This window comes from Heloderma suspectum, chromosome 5 (genome assembly GCF_057233095.1).
Source record: "Heloderma suspectum isolate Gila_16-S chromosome 5, 16-S_ref, whole genome shotgun sequence".
Lineage (NCBI taxonomy): Eukaryota > Metazoa > Chordata > Lepidosauria > Squamata > Helodermatidae > Heloderma > Heloderma suspectum.
Window position 1 is genome coordinate 71922760 of NC_139462.1, and position 20663 is coordinate 71943422.

The 20663-nt window shown below is 43.6% G+C and overlaps 1 protein-coding gene across 1 annotated transcript in view; it reads right to left on the minus strand.

The window, feature by feature from the left end:
* The window catches only part of FSTL5 (follistatin like 5), a 683196-nt gene that overhangs the window by 550010 nt on the left and 112523 nt on the right, over positions 1 to 20663 (minus strand). The window contains exon 3 of the mRNA XM_084856378.1: positions 16440 to 16473. Within this exon, the coding sequence (XP_084712504.1) occupies positions 16440 to 16473 (34 nt within the window). The remainder of the gene's footprint in view (positions 1 to 16439; positions 16474 to 20663) is intronic.

Below are 20663 nucleotides of genomic sequence, written 5' to 3' on the forward strand. Positions count from 1 at the left end.
TTCCAAGGATTAAACAAATGACAGACATGCAGCAAGTTATTCCCATATGGCCTCCTCTATACTCCTGGTAGATAAAGATCAGTAAAGGAACAGATGTTTGTTAATGAAATCAGAAAAGGCAGGCAATATGTTCATAATAATGTGAAATGGATCTGCAGGCAAACAAGTCACTTTGTATTCTGATTGTTAAAGGTAAGCATAAAATGAAAGGGCTCGAACACTTGAAAAACTCATGGTGTAATTAAAGAGCTGCCTGTCAATATTCTAATGCTCTATCTATTTTTGGCTGTGGATGATAGAGGACAGTCTAGTGAGATCCTAAAATTATATACTTTTAGAGGCACTGTCCACAACACAGTTTACATGAAGGGTAGAAAAGGGGGAGGGGATAGATTATCTGACTAATGGAATGAAAATCCAAAATATCCATTACTGCTGGAAAATACTATTGAAAATATGATGACAAATAGTTTTCTGTATCTCCTTCTGTTTCTTTCTTTATTTCAGCATATACCCAGTAGTAGTATTTAATAAGTTCATTGTATGATTATGTATATGATACCCTAAGGTGCAAATACTGAAGCCATCAGGATATATATTATTGGCTTTCTCATAATTTTTTTAAAAAATGAATAGCAGCAGCTGGATGGGGGAAGGCCCAGTTTGGACAGGGTCTACATGATAGGCAGGAAGCTATTTCTTTCCCCCCTATAAACACCATTTTCACAATGAAAATTGCCAATCCCAACCCCATGCTGCTATTTTTCCTGTAGGAGAAATAGCAATTGGGGGTTGTATTGCAATAATGGCATGGGTAGAAAGGCTTCAGAATATCTCTCTCCTTAGTTGCTACTGAATTTTTAAAAAATCCTGCAAGAATCTGCTCACAGATCTACTGTGAGATCTATTTTTGACTTGATTTTATACCAAGTTAAAAATCCAACAATTTAGTAAAGGAAATGTTGTACATTAATATGGCCAAAATAAGCTAAATCATGCATAATAATACAAAACCACTGTTTGGTTATCTAAGCTAATGCAAGAGAGTTTATTATTCTCAGGTTCTGCTCAGCATTACTGAAGTGATAATAAATCCATCCATTAAGGGATGCAATTAAGGGAGCAATCCTATGGCTGCTAGTCAGTGGCTAGACTGCCATAGGATATGTCAGTTTCCGCAAACCAACCTTGGAGCCCACGCTCTGAGGTCAGTTCCCTGAGAACTGACCTTCCCCCTCTTCCTATGCTGCCTTGCAGGCAGTTTGGAATGGCCCCATGCTCTGCATTCAGAAGAGGAGCATGGAGCAGTGAAAACAGGGCTTTCCAGGAGGTGTTCCAGGGTGGGGAAGGGGGAAATGCCGGTACGACACATCCAATGTGTCATCTGACAGCCACTTCCCCTGTTCTGCCTTTCCACGGCTAGACACCCAAAACTAGCTGTCTAGCTGCAAATGCAGGGTGGGCTGAAGTGAGGAGGGGATAATCCCCTCCATGGTTCTCCTGACCCACATTGGATAGGCAGTCGCCTCCGAGTTCGGAGGCAGCTGCCTATCCTGGTAGGATTGCTGTCTAACTCAATTATATTTGGAAAATAGGAATATGGCCAAATGAGAAGAAGAATGGAATTTGTGGGATACTGGTAGGGATGTATAAGAAATTAGTTTCAGTTCATTTTTTTTCAGTATTTACCAAGTTTGCACCTTCCGGACTGACCCAGATACAGTCTGCAGTCGAAATCCAAACATTTCCAAGCTTGCGGTGTGATTCATGGACCCCCCAAAATGCTTTTTACAGCATGTATACATTTTAAAAATGTGTATGAAAAAATTGTACTTTTGAAAAATGTGCACATGTACACTTCAATTAATGGGAGAAGAATACGTTAGGGATGGCGGAGAATTCTGCCACGGACCCCAATGAGGCCAGATTCTAAAGAATCCAGCCCCCTAGAGTCCATGACGGAATGGAACACTTACCACTGCCTCCCTGAGGAATCCTCTTCAGCCGGATCCTCTGGCTCCAGAGCACCAGCGATAAGGCCACCGTGCCATATTGCTGGCTCAGGGGTATTGACTGTGGATGCAAATGGCATCCAGTATGCCATTTGCAGCTGTAAAGGTCTTAGTTTAAGCTAAATGCAGCCATTTACAGCTGCATTTACCTTAAACTAAGATCTTTATGGCCGCAAATGGCGTACTGGACGCCATTTGTGTCCGCAGTCAATACTCCTCAGCCAGCGATACAGCATGGTGGCCGTATCACTGGTGCTTCGGGGCCGGCCAGTGGCTCTGCAGAATTGCCACAGAGCAGAGCCAGCTGGCCAGGATTCCGGGGGGAGGAACAGATCACCTCCCCTCTGCAGGTGGATTCCCCCCAGAGCAGCAGGTAGGGAATTTGCCCATCCCTAGAATACGTACATTTTAAAGATGTGTACAATTGATGTGTACATACATTTGGAAAAATATGGATGAAAATATGCATGGATTTTCATATGAAAAGGGGGGGGGGAGCTTGCAATCCGATACAGACTCCAGTCAGAATGAGCTTTGAGACAGCATTTGGAGAACTTCAGTGAGCTTACCTTTTGCTGGTTCGCACATCCCTAGATATTGGTATGCAATAAGATATTTCAGGCGTATAGAAGAAACAGATTCTCACTATTAAACTACCTGGGATTTTTAAACCCAAAGGGACTAAAGCCTCTTCTATCCTAAAGGGACTAAAGCCTCAATGCAGCAGTAACTGCTCAGAAAAGAAGCCACAGAAAGGGTGGGGAGCCAATATTTCCCCTTTCTGGACTTACTGGAGACTCAGGGAAGTGTCGAAGAGGTGGAGGACACTGAGAAGTGTCAGTTCAACAGTTAAAAGTGAGAGAATTACATTGCTAAGTGGAAGATAATGCCCCCACTTGGTGCACCTACTCCAGTTCTCTCACTTCCATGCTCCATTTGACAGCTGACACATACAAGGACATTGACATGGCAAGGCTACACATATCACACTGGCAAGTGCACTCTTACCTACTTGTGAAGGAATGGGAAAAAAAAACAAAAACAAGAACCCATGCCCTTATTTGCATACTCCCAAAGCACCAATTTTATTATTTATTTATTTTTACACAGATGGTGAACAAGTGATGGACCCTCCAAAGTGCCATTTGGGCATTGATGGAGGGGTAGCCACTGGCAAGGGAAGCTGGAGGCAGCACTGGTGAGATCATGAAGAGCGGCATGGGCTTTATTGTCACTTTTGCCGAATGGCTCTGTAACCAATCCTGGCAACCAACAAGAAAATTGCTCTCCTGGGTTCGGATAACATGACAACCCACCATGGGTATGAACAACCTTACAACAAGCCATGGGTTGTCAGGGTGTCTTGTTCACGAAAATTAAGCCACCCTGGAGAGAATGCACCAGGTTCGGATGACATGACAACCCACCATGGCTGGAGGCCCATGGTGGGTTGTCATGTCAGGTGAACCCACCCCAGTCACTGAAGGCAGTATTTGGCCTTACAATCAATATATCAGATAAATCCACATATGTTTAAAATTTATGTAAGCTTTATTCATTCTACTCATCCTTCTATCCCTAATTATAAAGAGACCAAAAGTAATCTATTACCCTCAGCAATTATAGCCTTAAAGGCATTCTTAATATTCTTGTTAGAGGCAGGCAGATTAGGGCAGATTTATTTCAGAAGAAACTTCCAGAATATACACAGCCAAGTTCCTTTAGATAAGATATTCTTAAAAGAAAATCACATTCCCTGTATATGGTATAATGTGTTTCAAAAGCTACTTGAGCTGAAGTATTGAACACAGAATGACTTAAGTAGCTTCTCTCTCTATTTTTATTTTCCTGGTGGATTGAGTTTACTTATGAAAAACTAAAACATGCTGTAGTTTATTATAACACTTATATGCCATTATTATATGCCATTATTATAACACTTCTATGCCACTTATATGCCATTCTGTCAATGTGCTCAAGGAGGACAGCGGACAGCTAAGAAACATGTAGTCAGAGTTCAGTTCAGTCTCTTTGTTGGAGCTATTTACCATAAACATAAAATAGCCAAAATAATAAAATAAAAATGATCAGGCAATAAATATATAAAGGAACCCCTATAAGCAACATCTGAACTATGCTCAGCAGTCAGTAGCATGATTACAATCTACAATGTATAAATCAAAGTATTTTTGCTGCTGCTTTATAGCCACCAAGGCAAAAGTAGGCACTGTACAGATGACAACTCACACTGTTAGGGATGTATGAGAAATTCATTTCAGTTCATTTTTTATCAAGATTTGGTCCTTTGGACCAAACACAGACTCGAATGCAATCTGCAGTTGAAGTCTGTACATTTCCAGTCTTGCAATGTGATACACGGACCCCCCCAAACTGGGCAACAGCATGCATACATTTGAAAAATGCCCATGAAAAAATGTGTACTTTTGATAGGGATGGCGGAGAATTTCTCCACGAATCTCCAGGAGGCCGAATGCCAACGCATTCGGCCCCCCGAAATTGGTGGTGAAATTCTCTGCCCCTCCCGCCCCCCCCCGGGATGGGACTTACCTCCTTTGAATGTCCCTCTCGGCGGCGGGTCCAGCGGCGTTTCGGTGGCATTTCGGCGGGGGCGGGGGCAGCGGCCAGTCTTCCAACCAGCTGCCGCCGCCGCCATTTCAAAGTAAAGTAAAAAAAAAAAAAAACACGTGATAGGCTACGTAACGATTTACGTAGCCTATCATGGCTAGATTTTCAAAGTCAGCCATGATAGGCTACGTAAATCTTTACATAGCCTATCACAGGTGACTTTGAAAAAAAAATGGGCGCCACCATTTGTGTTCCTTATTTGGGCAGGGGTAGTCTACGTAAAGATTTACGTAGACTATGGCGAAAATAAGGGCGCCGCCATTTGCGTATGCACTTTTTTTTTTTCAAAGTCACCCATGATAGGCTACATAAAGATTTACGAGGGCTATCACACTGACTTTGAAAATCTAGCCGTGATAGGCTACGTAAATCGTTACGTAGCCTATGACGTGTTTTATTTATTTATTTATTTACTTTTTTTATTTCGCGGCCGGGGAGATGGGGCGCTCCCCCCCGGCCTGAATTTTGGTGGCGAGGGATGGGGCGCCTCCCCCCCAGCCTGAATTTCAGCCGGGAGGGGCGGGGCGCCTCCCCCCCTGCCAAGAACTTCAGGGGGAGAACTGAAATGCCTCCCCCCCCACCGCAAAGCAAGCTGCGGGACCAGGTAAAGGACTTTTGTCCATCCTTAACTTTTGAAAATGCACACAAACATGCTTTAATCAATGGGAGAAGAATGCAGACATTTCAAAGATGTACATAATTGATGCATACATTTGAGAAAATACGCATGAAAATATGCACATATTTTCATATAAAAAAACCAAAGATCACAATCTGATATAGGCATGATACAGAATGAGCTTCGAGGTGGATTTTGGAGAACTTCAATGCACTCGAGTTTTGCCTGGACACACGTTCCTCCTCACAGGAAAGCCATTTATAGATCCTAACAACACAATCCTATACATGGTTCTTTAGAAGTAAAACATACTGATTTCAATAAGACTTAGTCCCACATAAGTGAATATAGGATTGCAGCCCAAGAGCAGGGATGCAACATATACAAATCTATGATGCGACCACACTTCGAATATTGTGTATAGATCTGGTTCCTGCACCTAAAAAGGGATATTCTAGAGCTAGAAAAGGTGCAGAAAAGAGGAACCAATGTCACCAAGGAGCTGGAACAGCTCCCCTATGAGGAAAGGTTAGGGATAGCACAGGTGCAGGAGTCCAGTGGAAACCCCCCACGCGCTCACACCCCCAAGCCCCGTTTGTCCAGCCCCTGCCCCTGTTCGCCCACTGCCCATGCTCGGCGAGTGGCCCACACTCACCCCGGCAGCCTCATCGAGCTCTGCAGTCACCATTTTTTAAAAAATAAAATGGCGATCTCAAAAGTGTGCATATCTGTGTATGTGAAAATGTGCATTTTACAAATTCACATATTTGCGTATGTGCGAAAATCTGCGTTTTTCGAATGTGTGCATTTTCATGCATATGCAAGTATGTGCATTAACAAAAATGAGCATTTTGTGCATATGTGCATTTTTCCGATCGCCATTTTATTTCTCAAAAAATAGTGACCACGGAGCTCAATGCGGCTGCCAGGGTGAGTGCAGGCTTCTCACTGAGTGCAGGAGGAGCTCAAGTGCAGTCTAGGGACTGGTGTGCGGGGGAAGGGGCTGGGCAGGTGCCTGGAGAACCTGGGCAGGGGTGGGTTCACACATCCCTAGGAAAGGTTACAACATCTGGGGCTTTCTAGCATAGGAAAAAGGCAAGGAGGAAGAGACATGATAGTGGTGTAGAAAATTATGCATGGTGTGGAAAAAGTGGACAGGGAACAGATTTTCTTCCTTCCTCATAATACTAAAACACAGGTCATCCAAGAAGATAAGTAATGGGAGATTCAGGACAGACAAAGGAAGTACTTCACATAGTGCATAGTTATGGTGTTCACTACCATGGAATTTAGCGATGGACACCAACTTCGGCAGCTTTAAAATAGGGATGTCAGAGAATTTCTCCATGAATCTCGGAGAGGCCGAATGCCAGCGCATTCAGCCCCCTGAAATTGGTGGAGAAACGGTCTGCCCCCCCACCCCCCCGGGACTGGACTTACCTTGGTCGAATGTCCCTGGTGGCGGCGGCGGCTCCGGCGGCGGTTCGGCGGCGACTCCGGCGGTGGTTCGGCGACGGTGCGGCGGCAACGGCCAGTCTTCCGACTGGATGCCACCGCCGCCATTTCCAAGTAAAACAAAAACAAAAAACAAGCAAACATGAAAGGCTACGTAAAGATTTACATAGCCTATCACGGCTAGATTTTTTAGAAAAACACCGTGATAGGCTACATAAATGTTTACATAGCCTATCACGGCTGACTTTGGGGGGAAAAAAAGCGCGTACGCAAATGGCGGCACCCATGGGCCATTTGCGTTCCTTATTTTGACATGTGTAGTCTACATAAACATTTACGTAGACTATGGCAAAAATAAGGGGAACGCAAATAGCAAATAGCGTTCCCCTTATTTTCGCCGTAGTCTACGTAAATGTTTACGTAGACTACATGTGCCAAAGTAAGGAACACAAATGGCGGCGCCCATGGGTGCTGCCATTTGTGTACACGCTTTTTTTTTTCAAAGTCAGCCGTGATAGGCTACGTAAACATTTACGTAGCCTATCACGGCTGACTGCAGGGATGCAAATGGCGGCGGCCAGAATTTTGGTGGGGAGGGACGGGGCGCCTCGCCCCCGGCCAGAATTTCGGCAGGGAGGGACGGGGTGCCTCCCCCCCGCCAGAATTTCAGGGGGAGGGACGGAGCGCCTCCCCCCCCATCGTGAAGCAAGCTTCGGGATCAGGTAAGTGACTTTCGTCCATCCCTACTTTAAAAGGGGACTAGAAAAACTCATGAAGGATAAGGCTGTCTGTGGAAACTAGTCATGATGGCTATATATTATCTCCAGTATTAGAGGCTGTATGCCTCTGTATACCAGTTACAAGTAGGGATGGCGGAGAATTTCTCCCCAAATCTTTGGGGGGCTGAGCGCCAATGCATTCGGCCCCCTGAAATCGGCGGTGAAATTCTCTGCCCCCCTGCCCCCCCCGGGATGGGACTTACCTTTGGCGAATGTCCCTCCCAGCGGCGGGTCCCAGCGGCAGTTCGTCGGCCTTTCGTTGGGGGCGGGGGCGGCTGCCGACGCCGCCATTACAAAGTGTAAAAAAAAAAAATGTGATAGGCTACGTAACGATTAACGTAGCCTATCATGGCTAGATTTGCAAAGTCAGCCGTGATAGGCTACGTAAATCATTACATAGCCTATCACGGGTGACTTTGAAAAAAAAAAGCGCGTACGCAAATGGCGGCGCCCATAGGGTGCCGATATTTGCGTTCCTTATTTGGTCCCGGTAGTCTACGTAAACTTTTAAATCTTTACATAGACTACCGGGACCAAATAAGGAACGCAAATGGCGGCGCCCATAGGCCGCCGCCATTTGCGTACGCACTTTTTTTTTTTTCAAAGTCACCCGTGATAGGCTACGTAACGATTTACGTAGCCTATCACGGCTGACTTTGTAAATCTAGCTGTGATAGGCTACGTTAATCGTTACGTAGCCTATCACGGGGTTTTGGGGTTTTTTTTTACACTTTGTTTCACGGCCGGGGAGACGGAGCGCTTCTCCCCGGCCTGAATTTCGGCCGGGCGAGGCGGGAAGCCTCCCCCCCGGCCTGAATTTCGGCCGGGCGAGGCAGGACAGCTTCCCCCCCACCTGAACTTTGGGGGGAGAAGCAAAGTGCCTCCCCCCCACTGCGAAGCACCCCTGCGAAAAGGTAAGTGACTTTCGTACATCCCTAGTTACAAGGAAGCATGAGTGAGGAGGTGCTATTGTGCTCATTCCTGCTGGGGCTTCCTATAGGCAGCTGGTTGGCCGCTGTGTGAACAGAATGCTGGACTAAATAGGCATTTAATCTGATCCAGCATGTCTCTTCTTTATGTTCTTAACTTTATATTACTACAGTACTACAGTACAGTACAGTATGACCATCACCACTCCTGATAGGTCTAAACATGGAAATGCTCTTGTGTCTACCTATAACCATTTACTGCAGGTATGAAATATATAAAATATTCAAATCAGTAGGCCAGTCCAGACATAACACTCCTAATCCTTTAGGCATTAAGGAATGAAATATAGGCCCTCAGATTGTACACTACTTCCCCAACTTTTCTTTTCTCATACATGAATTCTCCCCCCCCCCCACCCCAATTGCTATAGCCACAGTTAAGGGTTATGTTGGCCTCAGTATTAACCATGCTTATGTCTAATCAGAGTTTACTTTCCTAACTAGAATTTGAAACCAGGGTGTGAAGCTTGATAGGAGAATGAGTGTATATTATGACTACCTCAGTAAACCACAGAAAAACAAGTAATATAGAAGCATGAGCATTAAAAAAAAATGTGCATTTGATTAAATGTCAGTGTTTGGGAAAGTGGAGCGTGGTTGTTGTTTTGGTGAAAGAATGCCCTGTATTTTAGTGTTTCATCTAATCAAGGAAATCTTCATATTTCAGCAGAAGGAAAAACATGAAGGGAGCATGTAGGGAATCTCGGATAAAAGTCAAATGTGGTTATTATGGGTACCAAGGTGTGAACGCTCAGATGCAGCAAAAAAGTATTTTGCATAGCTGCTTGAGGATTTTGGATTCATCCCTTAAACTAAAGTCGGCAGACTTTAATGGATAGAGTTATTAGGAATATTTTACAGGCCTTCGACAACTGTATACTTGGTTAGTCTCTTAAACTGAAGACCTAATGAACCTCTGAGCGTGCTGGGTCCTGCCAACTTGCAGAGTGCTAGTGACCTCCCTTAACATATTCTTCACTGCGTGGAGGCAGCATGCTCAGAAATCATGCTTAAGAGCCAGCCTGCTTAGCAGTAGCCGCTGTGCAGAAAAAGACTTTCTAGATAATTTGATGTTGTATAAGAGGAAGGCAACATGCATGAGGCATCTCTCACAGAGAGATACAATAGGCATGTACTTAAACATCTACAAATCTCTGAACTTCTTCACTAATAGCACTTCTAAAACCTACAAAGCAAGTCAAAAATTTTGGAGCAAGCTTCACGGTGAGTTCAGAAGAACAATGTTTGATTGCAGAGGGGGACTGAAAAGCTTATGCACACACATTCTTGGTAGTCGTAATTTTCTTTTTAACCCTAATCCATTAATTCCTTGTAGGCATCAGTGCCCGGGTGCTGGCAAGAGCTTCCATTAACTCCAATGAAGGAAACAGCTTTGCATGTCAAAGCAGATGCACACACTGAGTACTCCCATATTAATGAAATTAATGGGGAAGCTTTTGCTGCCACCTGTTGGGCACGTCAGGGTTCCTAGAGATCTGATGGGAACTCTAGATGGGAGGCTTCAGTGTGTGCATGTATGTGCATGTCTTCTACACATTTCAAATGATAGAAATCCAGCTTGTTTTCCAGCAAAAATGTTGCGCTGTTCTGCCCAGTCTTTCAACGGGATAAGCAGGAATTGACTCTACATTCGGGAGGCTATCGATTGGCCTCTAACTTTTCAGATTTTTTCTGGATCTCATTTAATGAATGAGTGCTATAATACTGGATTCCTAACAATCTGCCTGTGATGTTAATGAAGGTAATTAGCTTGGCCAACACAGTGGCTCACAACTATAACTTGAATTTGAACAATTCAGGAGACATAACTAGGTGGTTGAGCACACATGTTGCATTCAGAAGGCCCCAGTTTCAATCCCTTGGATCACCAGATAGGGAGATCTGATAGCTATGTGTTACCTCTAGTAAGAGAGGCAGTAAGCCTGTGTACACCAGTTGCTGGGGAACATGGGTGGTGGGTGCTGTTGCACTCATGTCCTGCTTGTGGGTTCCTGGTCAACAGCTGGTTGGCCACTGTGTGAGCAGAAAGCTGGACTAGATGGACCCTTGCTCTGATCCAGCACGGCTCTTCTTATGCTCTTAGGCTTTGGGAACGGGGGTGGGAAGGTGTGGGGGTGGGTACAGTCAGGGTGATTTCCACTCTCCTCTCACATACTACTAGAACCTGGGGTCATCCCATGAAGCTGTTTGGAGTAGGGATGGCGGAGAATTTCTCCACGAATCTCCGGGAGGCCGAATGCCAATGCATTGGCCCCCCCGAAATTGCTGGAGAAATTCTCCGCCGCCACCCCCCCCCCCCGGAATGGGACTTACCTCTGTCGAATGTCCCTGGCGCTGGCGGCTCCCGGTGGCGGTTCGGCGGCGGCTGGTCTTCCGACCGGCTGCCTCCGCCGCCATTTCCCAGTAAAAAACAACAACAACAACAACAAACGTGATAGGCTACGTAAAGATTTACGTAGCCTATCATGGCTAAATTTTCCAAAAACACCGTGATAGGCTATGTAAATCCTTACGTAGCCTATCACGGCTGACTTTGGTGGGGGGGAAGCGTGTATGCAAATGGCAGCGCCCATGGGCGCCGCCATTTGCGTTCCTTATTTGGGCACGTGTAGTCTACGTAAAGATTTACGTAGACTATGGCGAAAATAAGGGCAACGCAAATAGCATTGCCCTTATTTTCGCCGTAGTCTACATAAATCGTTACGTAGACTACATGTGCCCAAATAAGGAACACAAATGGCGGCGCCCATGGGTGCCGCCATTTCCGTACGCGCTTTTTTTTCCTCCAAAGTCAGCCGTGATAGGCTACGTAAGGATTTACGTAGTCTATCACGCGGCTGACTGCAGGGACGCAAACCGCAGTGGCTATGGCTGCCGCCATTTGCGCCCGGCCAGCCAGGAAGATTCGCAGCCGGAGGGACGGGGCGCCTCCCCCCCCAGCCAGAATTTCGGCTGGAGGGATGGGCGCCTCCCCCCCAGCCAGAATTTCGGCTGGGAGGAACAGAGCAAAGCAAGCTGCGGGACCAGGTAAGTGACTTTCGTCCATCCCTAGTTTGGAGGGAGATTCAGGACAGATAAAAGGAAGGACTTCTTCACACAGCGCATAGTTAAACTATGGAACTTGCTACCACAGGATGTAGTGATGGCCACCAATTTCAGCGTGAGGGGCAAATTCCTTTTCAGAGTAGCTCTTGGGGGCCACATGCCAGCAGTGGGCAGGGACAAAGGCAAAAGGTACAGGGCCAAAAAATACCAAAGATACTAGTACATTGTAGCTTAAAGCTCTTGCTCCCAGTCACTAAGCCTTATAAAAGGCATCTTAACCTTTTAGACTATGGGGGAAACTGCACAAAAGCCAGGAAACCACCAAATGATCAGTGGCTGGGGAAGGAGGTGAGGATTTTGGGAAATCCCAGAGGGCCAAATTGGAACCCCTGGAGGGTCAGTTTCTCCCCCCTGGCCTTAAGTCCTGCACCCCTGCTATTCAGGCATGGACACAAAGACAGTCAAGCTAGACAATAAAAGCCTCTTTTTAAAAAGGTATTTATATAAGCATGTTTAAGAGCTCTGATTAAACAGTCAAGAACACAGGCTGTACCATGATTAATACATAGAAGAATAAAGTTTTCTCTCAAATCTTATAACAATAAAATTAAGATATTCCTCAGCTCATATGCAGTACAGTTCCTGAAACATGCCAGATTCAAACAGACTTAGGAGGCACCTTCCACCTCTATAGCTTCCTGGTTTTTTGTCTTTACACCCTTACCTTCCATTCTGGGACTACACAACTTTTACTTAACTTTGCTCTGAATGTGTATAAACTACTAGCAAAGATTGTGTATCTCTCAGTTGAAAGGAACAGGATAAGTGTCATGAGGAGATCTGTGCAACTCTAAGATTTTGCATAATTTACACCAAGAAAAGCTTGCTCATTAGGTTCTTTACCTTATTTTTTATCATAGATATTCCTAGGCAAAGCTCATGTGCTTCGGCAATATATTCCTTGCCCCTTCATAGCCACAGATTTAACCCCATAGTACAGTTCTCACTTGGTGCAAGTTTAGGAGATGGACTCAGAACCAACCATGTCTCCTTTTATACATTTTTTTAAAGGATGCTTACTAACATTTTATCTTTTGCTGCTAATAAGACTTACAGAGTTCCATAAATTATGCAGCTATGTAGTTTCATCATGTCCCTTGCACAGTAAACCAACCAAAACACGCTTCAAGAACAAAGGAAATTCTATTGAGCTTTTCACACTTCTGTAAGTAAAACTGGCATTACCACTGAACGGTGAGTAAAAATGCAGTGCTAGCAAACTTTGAGAGGTCATGTTATTCCAGATGTTGTCATCCATTCCATATTATGTTGAAAAACAGGTAAAACATAGGCGGGCGCAATCCTAATACTTCCACACTTAATACTCATAAGCCTCCAAGCTCAGAGACTTATGATCTAGCGCAGAGCAGGAGGAGCAGCGGAGGCAATCATTGCCTCCGCTGCTCTTTCTGCTGTGAATTTTAGCTAGACAGGCTTTTCTGCCCATCTAGTTTGAGGTATGTCAGAGGTAGGGATGTATGGACTGTGTAAAATCCACCCCATCTTTCTTTTGCGGATTGTCAGGTGCCTTTCGTTCCATCATCCACCCACAGACAGATGCAAATTTTTTTTCGTCATGTGGAAAAATACGGAAATTACATAAATATTTACATAAATATTTACATAAATATTTACTTAATTTACCCCAGTATGTAACATTTAGTGTATTGCCCCCTATTCCATTCTACGTTTCCTCAGCAGAAACTTGCATATTTTTTTCTATGGAGTTATATGCATAAATTTCAGGAAAGTAAAAAAATCATCTGAAAGTCCACGGACTCCACAGGGCCTGAGGAGACCACTCCACAGCGGATTCCGCAGGTCGGATTCTTAGAAATCCGAGCTCATTTTAATCCATCTCGAATTTCTTCAGCATCCCTAGTCAGGGGGGAGGGAAGGAGGCTGGAGAGGCCTCAGGATAGCTCGTATCTCAGCCTCTCCAGTCTTCTTCCCTCCCTGCCCACCAGAACACTCCTTCTACCCCCTTTGAGGTTAATTTTGTGACCGCAGAGAGGCAGCTAGTAGGGATGCTGGAGAAATTCGAGATGGACTAAAAGGAGTTCAGATTTCTAAGAATCTGACCTGCACAACCCGCTGCAGAGCGACCACCGCAGGCTGTGCGGAGTCCGTGAGCTTTCGGATGATTTTTTTACTTTCCCAAAATTTCTGCGTATAAATTCATAGGAAAATACGTAAATGTCTGCTGGCGAAATGTTGAATGGTATGGGGGACAATATGCTAAATGTTATCTACTAACTACTAAGGTAACTTATGTAAATACTACCATCTGATTATTCATTTGATACTGAGCAGGCATTCCGTGTGTCAAATGCCAAAAGGACTGGTTATACGGTTATAGTCCAATTTGCAAGAATCTCCACAAAAAGTTATATCCTGCATTTGGCAAGAGAGGCTGGAAACCTTTTTTGGAAACAAGATAAAGTTCCGGATTACACCAAAGAGGTTGCTGATAAAAGAAGGCAATTTACCAAGGCAAAAAATCTGGCAAAACAAATGAACTTACAATATCACTTAAAATATTCTGCTACATTTTGCATTTTTTCTGAAGACCAGATGAAGAAGTTTCTAAATCATGAAATGGCGGAGGCATGGCTAAATGGAAAATCACGTGAGATTTCTGCTCCACTGCCATGAACTGGAATCTACAAACATGTTTTGCTAATTGGCTTTGTTTAGTCTGGAAGATTCAGGCTAGGCCAGAGATAATTGCTCATATATATATCTGTTATTTTTGTTTATCTTCTCTCATTTTTTCCTTTCTCTTTCTTTTCTTTAAATCCTTTCTTTTTAAAATGGATATGATATACTGTACTTAAATTTATTGTCTGAGGGTGTATAGAAATGTGCATACTCATTTATATATCTAGTACAAAATATATTAGTGATGGTTCTAAGGTTGTTTTTAAGATTTATTATCATATAATATTATAAAATGTATTAGTGATTTGTTAGTATTATTATTAATCCTTTTAAATCTCCTTTTTTAATTACTATTACTATCATGATTGGTTACTAAGATTTTTGGCTGATTAAATTGTTAAGCTTTAATATTATATATTAGCTGAAGGTAGGGATGGGGGAGAATTTCTCCCCGAAACTTCGGGGGGCCGAGTGCCAACGTGTTCGGCCCCCCGAAGTAATTTCGGGGAGAAATTCTCCACACACCCCCACCCCCCGCACCCACCCCCCGGGATGGGACTTACCTTTCCCGAATGTCCCTCCCGGCGGCGGGTCCCAGCGGCGGTTTGTCAGGTCATCGACAGGGGCAGAGGCAGCAGACGGTCTTTCGACTGGCTGCTGCTGCCGCCATTCCAATAAAAGTAAAAAAAAAAAAACCACCCCCGTGATAGGCTACGTGACGATTAACGTAGCCTATCATGGGTGACTTAAAAAAAAAAAAAAAAGCGCGTACGGCTAATGGCAGCCCCCATAGGGAGCCACCATTCACGTTCCTTATTTGGTCGCTGAAGTCTACGTAAAGATTACGTAACTACGGCGAAAATAAGGGCAACGCTATTTGCATTGCCCTTATTTTCGCTGTAGTCTATGTAAAGATTTATGTAGACTACAGCGACCAAACAAGGAACGCGAATGGCGGCTCCCTATGGGGGCCGCCATTTGCGTACGCACTTTTTTTTTTTAAAGTCACCCGTGATAGGCTACGTGACGATTAACGTAGCCTATCATGGCTGACTTTGCAGCTCTAGCCGTGATAGGCTACGTTAATCGTCACGTAGCCTATCACGGGGGTGTTTTTTGTTTTTTGTTTACTTTTTATTTCACGGCCGGGAGAGGCGAGGCGCCTCCTCCCCGGCCTGAATTTCAGCCGGGCGAGGTGGGAAGCCTCCCCCCCGGCCTGAATTTCGGCCGGGCAAGGCAGGAAGCCTCCCCCCCCGGCCTGAACTTCGGGGGGAGCAGCGAAGTGCCTCCCCCCCACCGCGAAGCAAGCTGCGAGACCAGGTAAGTGGCTTTCGTGCACTCCTAGCTGAAGGGCAATATATGGTTACTGGAAATGAAGTGTAGTCCTGCTTCCTTGCTATAAGACTGATGATATGATATTGAAATGTAAGGTTGATTATTTATACTGTATTGAATTGTAATATTGCCAATGTTATAGGTATAATTTTTAAGTGGAATGGGATTTGAAGTTTCTGTGTAATGGAGTTGAAAATTAATCTTTTTCTTCTTTCTCTTTTTTTTTCTTTTCCTCTTTCATTATTGCTGTGTCCTCCTAAGAATACTGTATTTTGGGGAAATTGTAGTTATTGATTAGGTTTTTGCTATTGTTTATTTCATTTATAAAGTTAAAAAATAGAATAAAAACTATTTTAAAAAAAGTAAATACTTACATAAATACTTATGTAATTATTTACATATTTTTCCGCATGATGGGAAAAAAAATCGCATCCGTCTGTGAGCGGACAATGGAACAAAAGGTGCCTGATAATCCATGAAACGCAGATGGAGTGGATTTTACACAGCCCATACATCCCTAGCAGCCAGTGCAGTTCTTTCCATGTCAGCTGTGAGGGGGCCAGGGAGGGGCCAGGAGTGCAGATTCCTGCTCTGAGGTCAGAGTGCTGCCCTGACCTCGGACCTGGAAATCCAAAATATGCTAAGATGCCATCTAGGGGCCACAGGTTTGCTGGCTGGCTAGGGAATGCTGGGAGCTGTAGGAGTGTTTTCTGTCTAAACATGCATAGGATTGTGCCTGAGGAAGCAAAAACGTTGCATTCCAATTAATGATAAACAGTAAAGTTTGGATTTTAAAAATAGTTCCATAGTAACATACCTTTATTTCTTGCATTTTCTGGACTCTTTTCCTGCTGTAATTTAAAACAAGGAGAGCAACAATTACTTCACCTATATTGTCAAGAAAATGTGCGTTACATCCAGATAAATGACAGTGAACCTTTTTAATATACATTTAAGCCATGCACGTGAAACAATTGATCCTTTACAGTAGTTAGGTTCTATTGAATTCATCAGGATTAGCTCAGCCAAGCAATACCAAATGCATATCAAAATAACCTTTAGATCTGCAGCTTAAAACATGCTTACTAAGGATTTAGTCCCACTCCTTACTTCTGAGCAAGCATGCACAAAATTGTGCTGTAATACTGTAAGTTGAACACAAGGTTCCAAATCCCAATTTTGCCTCATAATGCCAAAGCAAAGTCTCAGGATGGGGATTGTGTATTAAGGGCAGAATTGGCAGGCAGTAGGGGTTTACTCTTCCCCAGATTTTCTCATGCCCACTCTCCCCCCTCAGTGGTTTTTCCAGATCTTTTTTTACAGCTAGACTCTGGAGAAACCCCAGTCTTAGGGGCATTTGCAGAAGAAGAAAAATCTCCACTCATTCCCCATTATCTCAGCATCTGTAGGGTTGGGACCATGCATTTGTTGAGATAACATCTAGTTTGACCCTGAGAGTAGAGTAGTTTTAGAAGGTACTACTGCAACTCAGTTACACAGTAAATCAGGAAGTGTTTGAGTCGAGTTTAGCTTTTCATCAGTAGAAAAAACTCATATCTAAGAAAAACAGTAGTAGCTTGACTGAAGTCTTCAGAAACTTCAGCTGGTATAGAGTGCTGCAGCCCTCCTCCTGGAATGGCAAGTTACCAAGTAAACTTTGAGCTTTTCTACATGAGGCTATTAATCCACTGTATCTACTTTTGGCTTCGTTGCAGAATTGAGATCTGAGCACTACATGAACAGTGTTTCCTTTCCTACTTTTCTGCTACATAACCTCTAAGTGGCCCTGTGGTATAGTGGAATAGGACAAATACACAAGTGAAAAGGCAGTTTATTTTGCTTTCACAATTAAATGCCACATTTTCCCCACTCTAAAAACCTCACCAAAACTGCTGGTTACCACAGAAGCAAAACTGGAGGGTTAAGTCATCATCTAAAGAACCCATAACAACAATCAGTAGGGAATGATGAGTGCACGATAAATACCTTGTGTAGAAAAGCCCTTTAACACCAGTGCTCAGAGTCTCATTGACTCTCCATTGCTTTCCTATAACAAGTTAAGATGCAGACTCCAACATACAAAGGCTCATCCCTATCCTCCACCATGATGTCTTATAGCAGATCTCCATGTTATAATTATTTGGGACCACGATCTCTCACGGACTGTCACTTTCTCTATAAGCCTGTTCAGACACTTCACATCATTTGCTGATCATTCCCTTGCTGTCTGAAGTATGGCAGGTGGGGACATGAGGCAGACCTTTCTTGATAGTGGCACCGAGGTTGTGCAATACCCTCCCTAAAGAGATCAATATTTCTTCCTCATTCTTTGTGTTTAGGCAAGTAGCCAAAAGTTGATTTTTAAAGAAAGCTTTTGGTCTGAAGTAATTGTTTGCTGTCAAGTAAAGTGTTCGGCTATTTTATCTCTTGTTTGTGTGACTGCTTGATTTTTAACCATTCAATTTTTTATTGATTGGTTGTTTTAATGTTTGTTACTGTACACTACATTGAGGGTCATTGGCAGAATGGTGGGAAAACGTTATAAAACAAAAGCCTGTAGATAAGTGTTCCCAGTGCTTGCTCTATGGAATCCCCTTTAACTAGGGACTCACCAAAGGCTGATCTTTTGTCTTATGTAAAAGCAATAGAAAAATCTGTCAATTTGGCTGCTTTTTGGTGGCCAGAGTTCAGTGTTTTTATAGAAATGAGTGTTCAATAGGTTTTATTTAAATTGGTATTTTATTGGGAAAGCTTATGTGGTAAACCACAGAATGCAGAACTAGAATATGTATGTAAAAACCTAAATGGATCAAAATCAAATACAAAAGCTGACTAACTGTCCAAAGACATACAAAGTATACTGATGAATCTTGCAAGTCATCTATCTTACAAGCAGTTCGCCTTGCCCTTATCACAGTTTAAAGCTAAAGTGGACAACTCATTTGTTCATTCATTTACATCTGCCTTCCTCTGTGACACACATCTTATTTGTATCCAGGCAACCATGAGAGTATTATTTCTCATTCAAGCATTAACTGACATCATACTGCATTATTCCAGTTTAATTTCTATGCACATTTTACTCTGATTGACAAGTCAATTCTATATAAAAAAAAATACTGATGTCATTATAACATAAGAGTTTGGAAGTACATATGCAACTCATGCAAATTTCTGAACAACTGCTTAAGTGCACAGCAGTTTAAACTCACAGGCTCCCACTCAATAGGAACTCACAGGCTCCAACCACCTTAGAAAATTACTCTGCATCCAGTTGCATTCAGATTGTATACTGAAGTCAGTTGGCTTAAAACACCCATGACATGGTACATGATTGCAGCTTTGCATTTAGAAAAGCAGTGGACTACCATGGTTCAGTAAAACTAGCAATTATTGTGCTTTTAACCTTTTATTGTTTTAATGCTACTTTATGTGGTAAGCTACTTTGAGCTTACTGGAAAAGTAGAATCTAGATGTTTTTAAGATTTTGGAACACAGGGCTCAATCCCTTGAAGCTACTGATTAAATTCAGCACCTGTTGTAATAAGTTATTATTTTCTTCACAGCAAGCCTACCTTGAAAATCTTCCCTTCTTTATGATTCAGTGTTGTGTCATAAATTTGCAATGACAAAAAAATAAAGTGGAATCTCTCCAATTAATCTATTTTACTTAAGCACATATGTTTCAATAAATGAATAGGAACTATTTTCCTGTTATCTTAATAGAAATATAAGATTCTGTATTGTTTTTCAAACTAAATCCTATAAGGGCACAAACCTATGCTTGTTTAGACAGAGAAAAGTCCATGCTGGCTGGGGAATGCTGGGAGTTGTAGGGCTTTTCTGTCTAAATATGCATAAAATTGCACCCTAAAGGAATTTGCAAACATCTGGGATCATGATTAAGGGTGCAACCCTATGCATGCTTAGAGAGAAGAAAGTCCTTCAACTCCCAGTATTCTAAACACGCATAGGATTGCACCCGAGGACATTACTCTTCCTAAACTACTATGCCACCCATTATTTTTGTTCTCATATGCATTTGGCACCAGTTAAAAAAAGGCTGTACAGCTTGAGACGTGATATAACCCACAAGTAAGGGATTGTTGCCCACCAGATTCCTTACAACTTCTCCTGCTTTTGTAGTCCCCAGAAAGCAGCAAAAACATGAGGTATCCCCACTGGGATGTTTTTTGCTGGGTGAGTTACACAAAGGCCCCTAGATTACAATACTAACTGAAATACTCTTTGAAATAGTGGATACTATCTCCTTTTTTTACCCTAGTTTTAACTTTATTTACGTTCTACATGGGGTTACCCTTGAAGACAGTTTGGAAGCTGCAGCTGGTACAGAACAGGGCAGCTCGCCTGATTAAAGGCAGCTGCTGGTGAGATCACATCACTCCAGTGCTGAAGGAGTTGCACTGGTTACCAGTTGTTTTCCAGGCCAAATTCAAGGTGTTGGTTTTGACCTTTAAAACCCTATATGGTTCCGGCCCAGCCTATCTTAAGGAGCGCCTCCAGCAGCACCAGACAGGCCGCTTAACAAGATCAGCCTCGGATGGCCTTCTCTCTGTCTAGGGATGTACGAAAGTCACTTACCTTTTTGCAGCTTGGCTTCGTGGTGGGGGGGAGGCGCTTCGCTTCTCCCCCCGAAGTTCAGGCGAGGGGGGGGAGGCGTCCCACCTCGCCCGGCCGAAATTCAGGCCGGGGAGAAGCACCCCGTCTCCCCGGCTGCGAAACAAAAAGTGGGGAAAAAAAACGTGATAGGCTACGTAACAATTAACGTAGCCTATCACGGCTAGATTTCCAAAGTCAGCCGTGATAGGCTACGTTAATCATCACGAAGCCTATCACGGGTGACTTTGGGGGGGAAAAAAAAGCGCACACGCAAATGGCGGCGGCCCATGGGCACCACCATTTGCGTTCCTTATTTTGGCACATCTAGTCTACGTAAAGATTTAAAATAAGGGAATGCTATTTGCCATGCCCCCTCTTTAATGAGCGTCCACCATGCTCCCTCTTTAATGAGCTTCCGTCG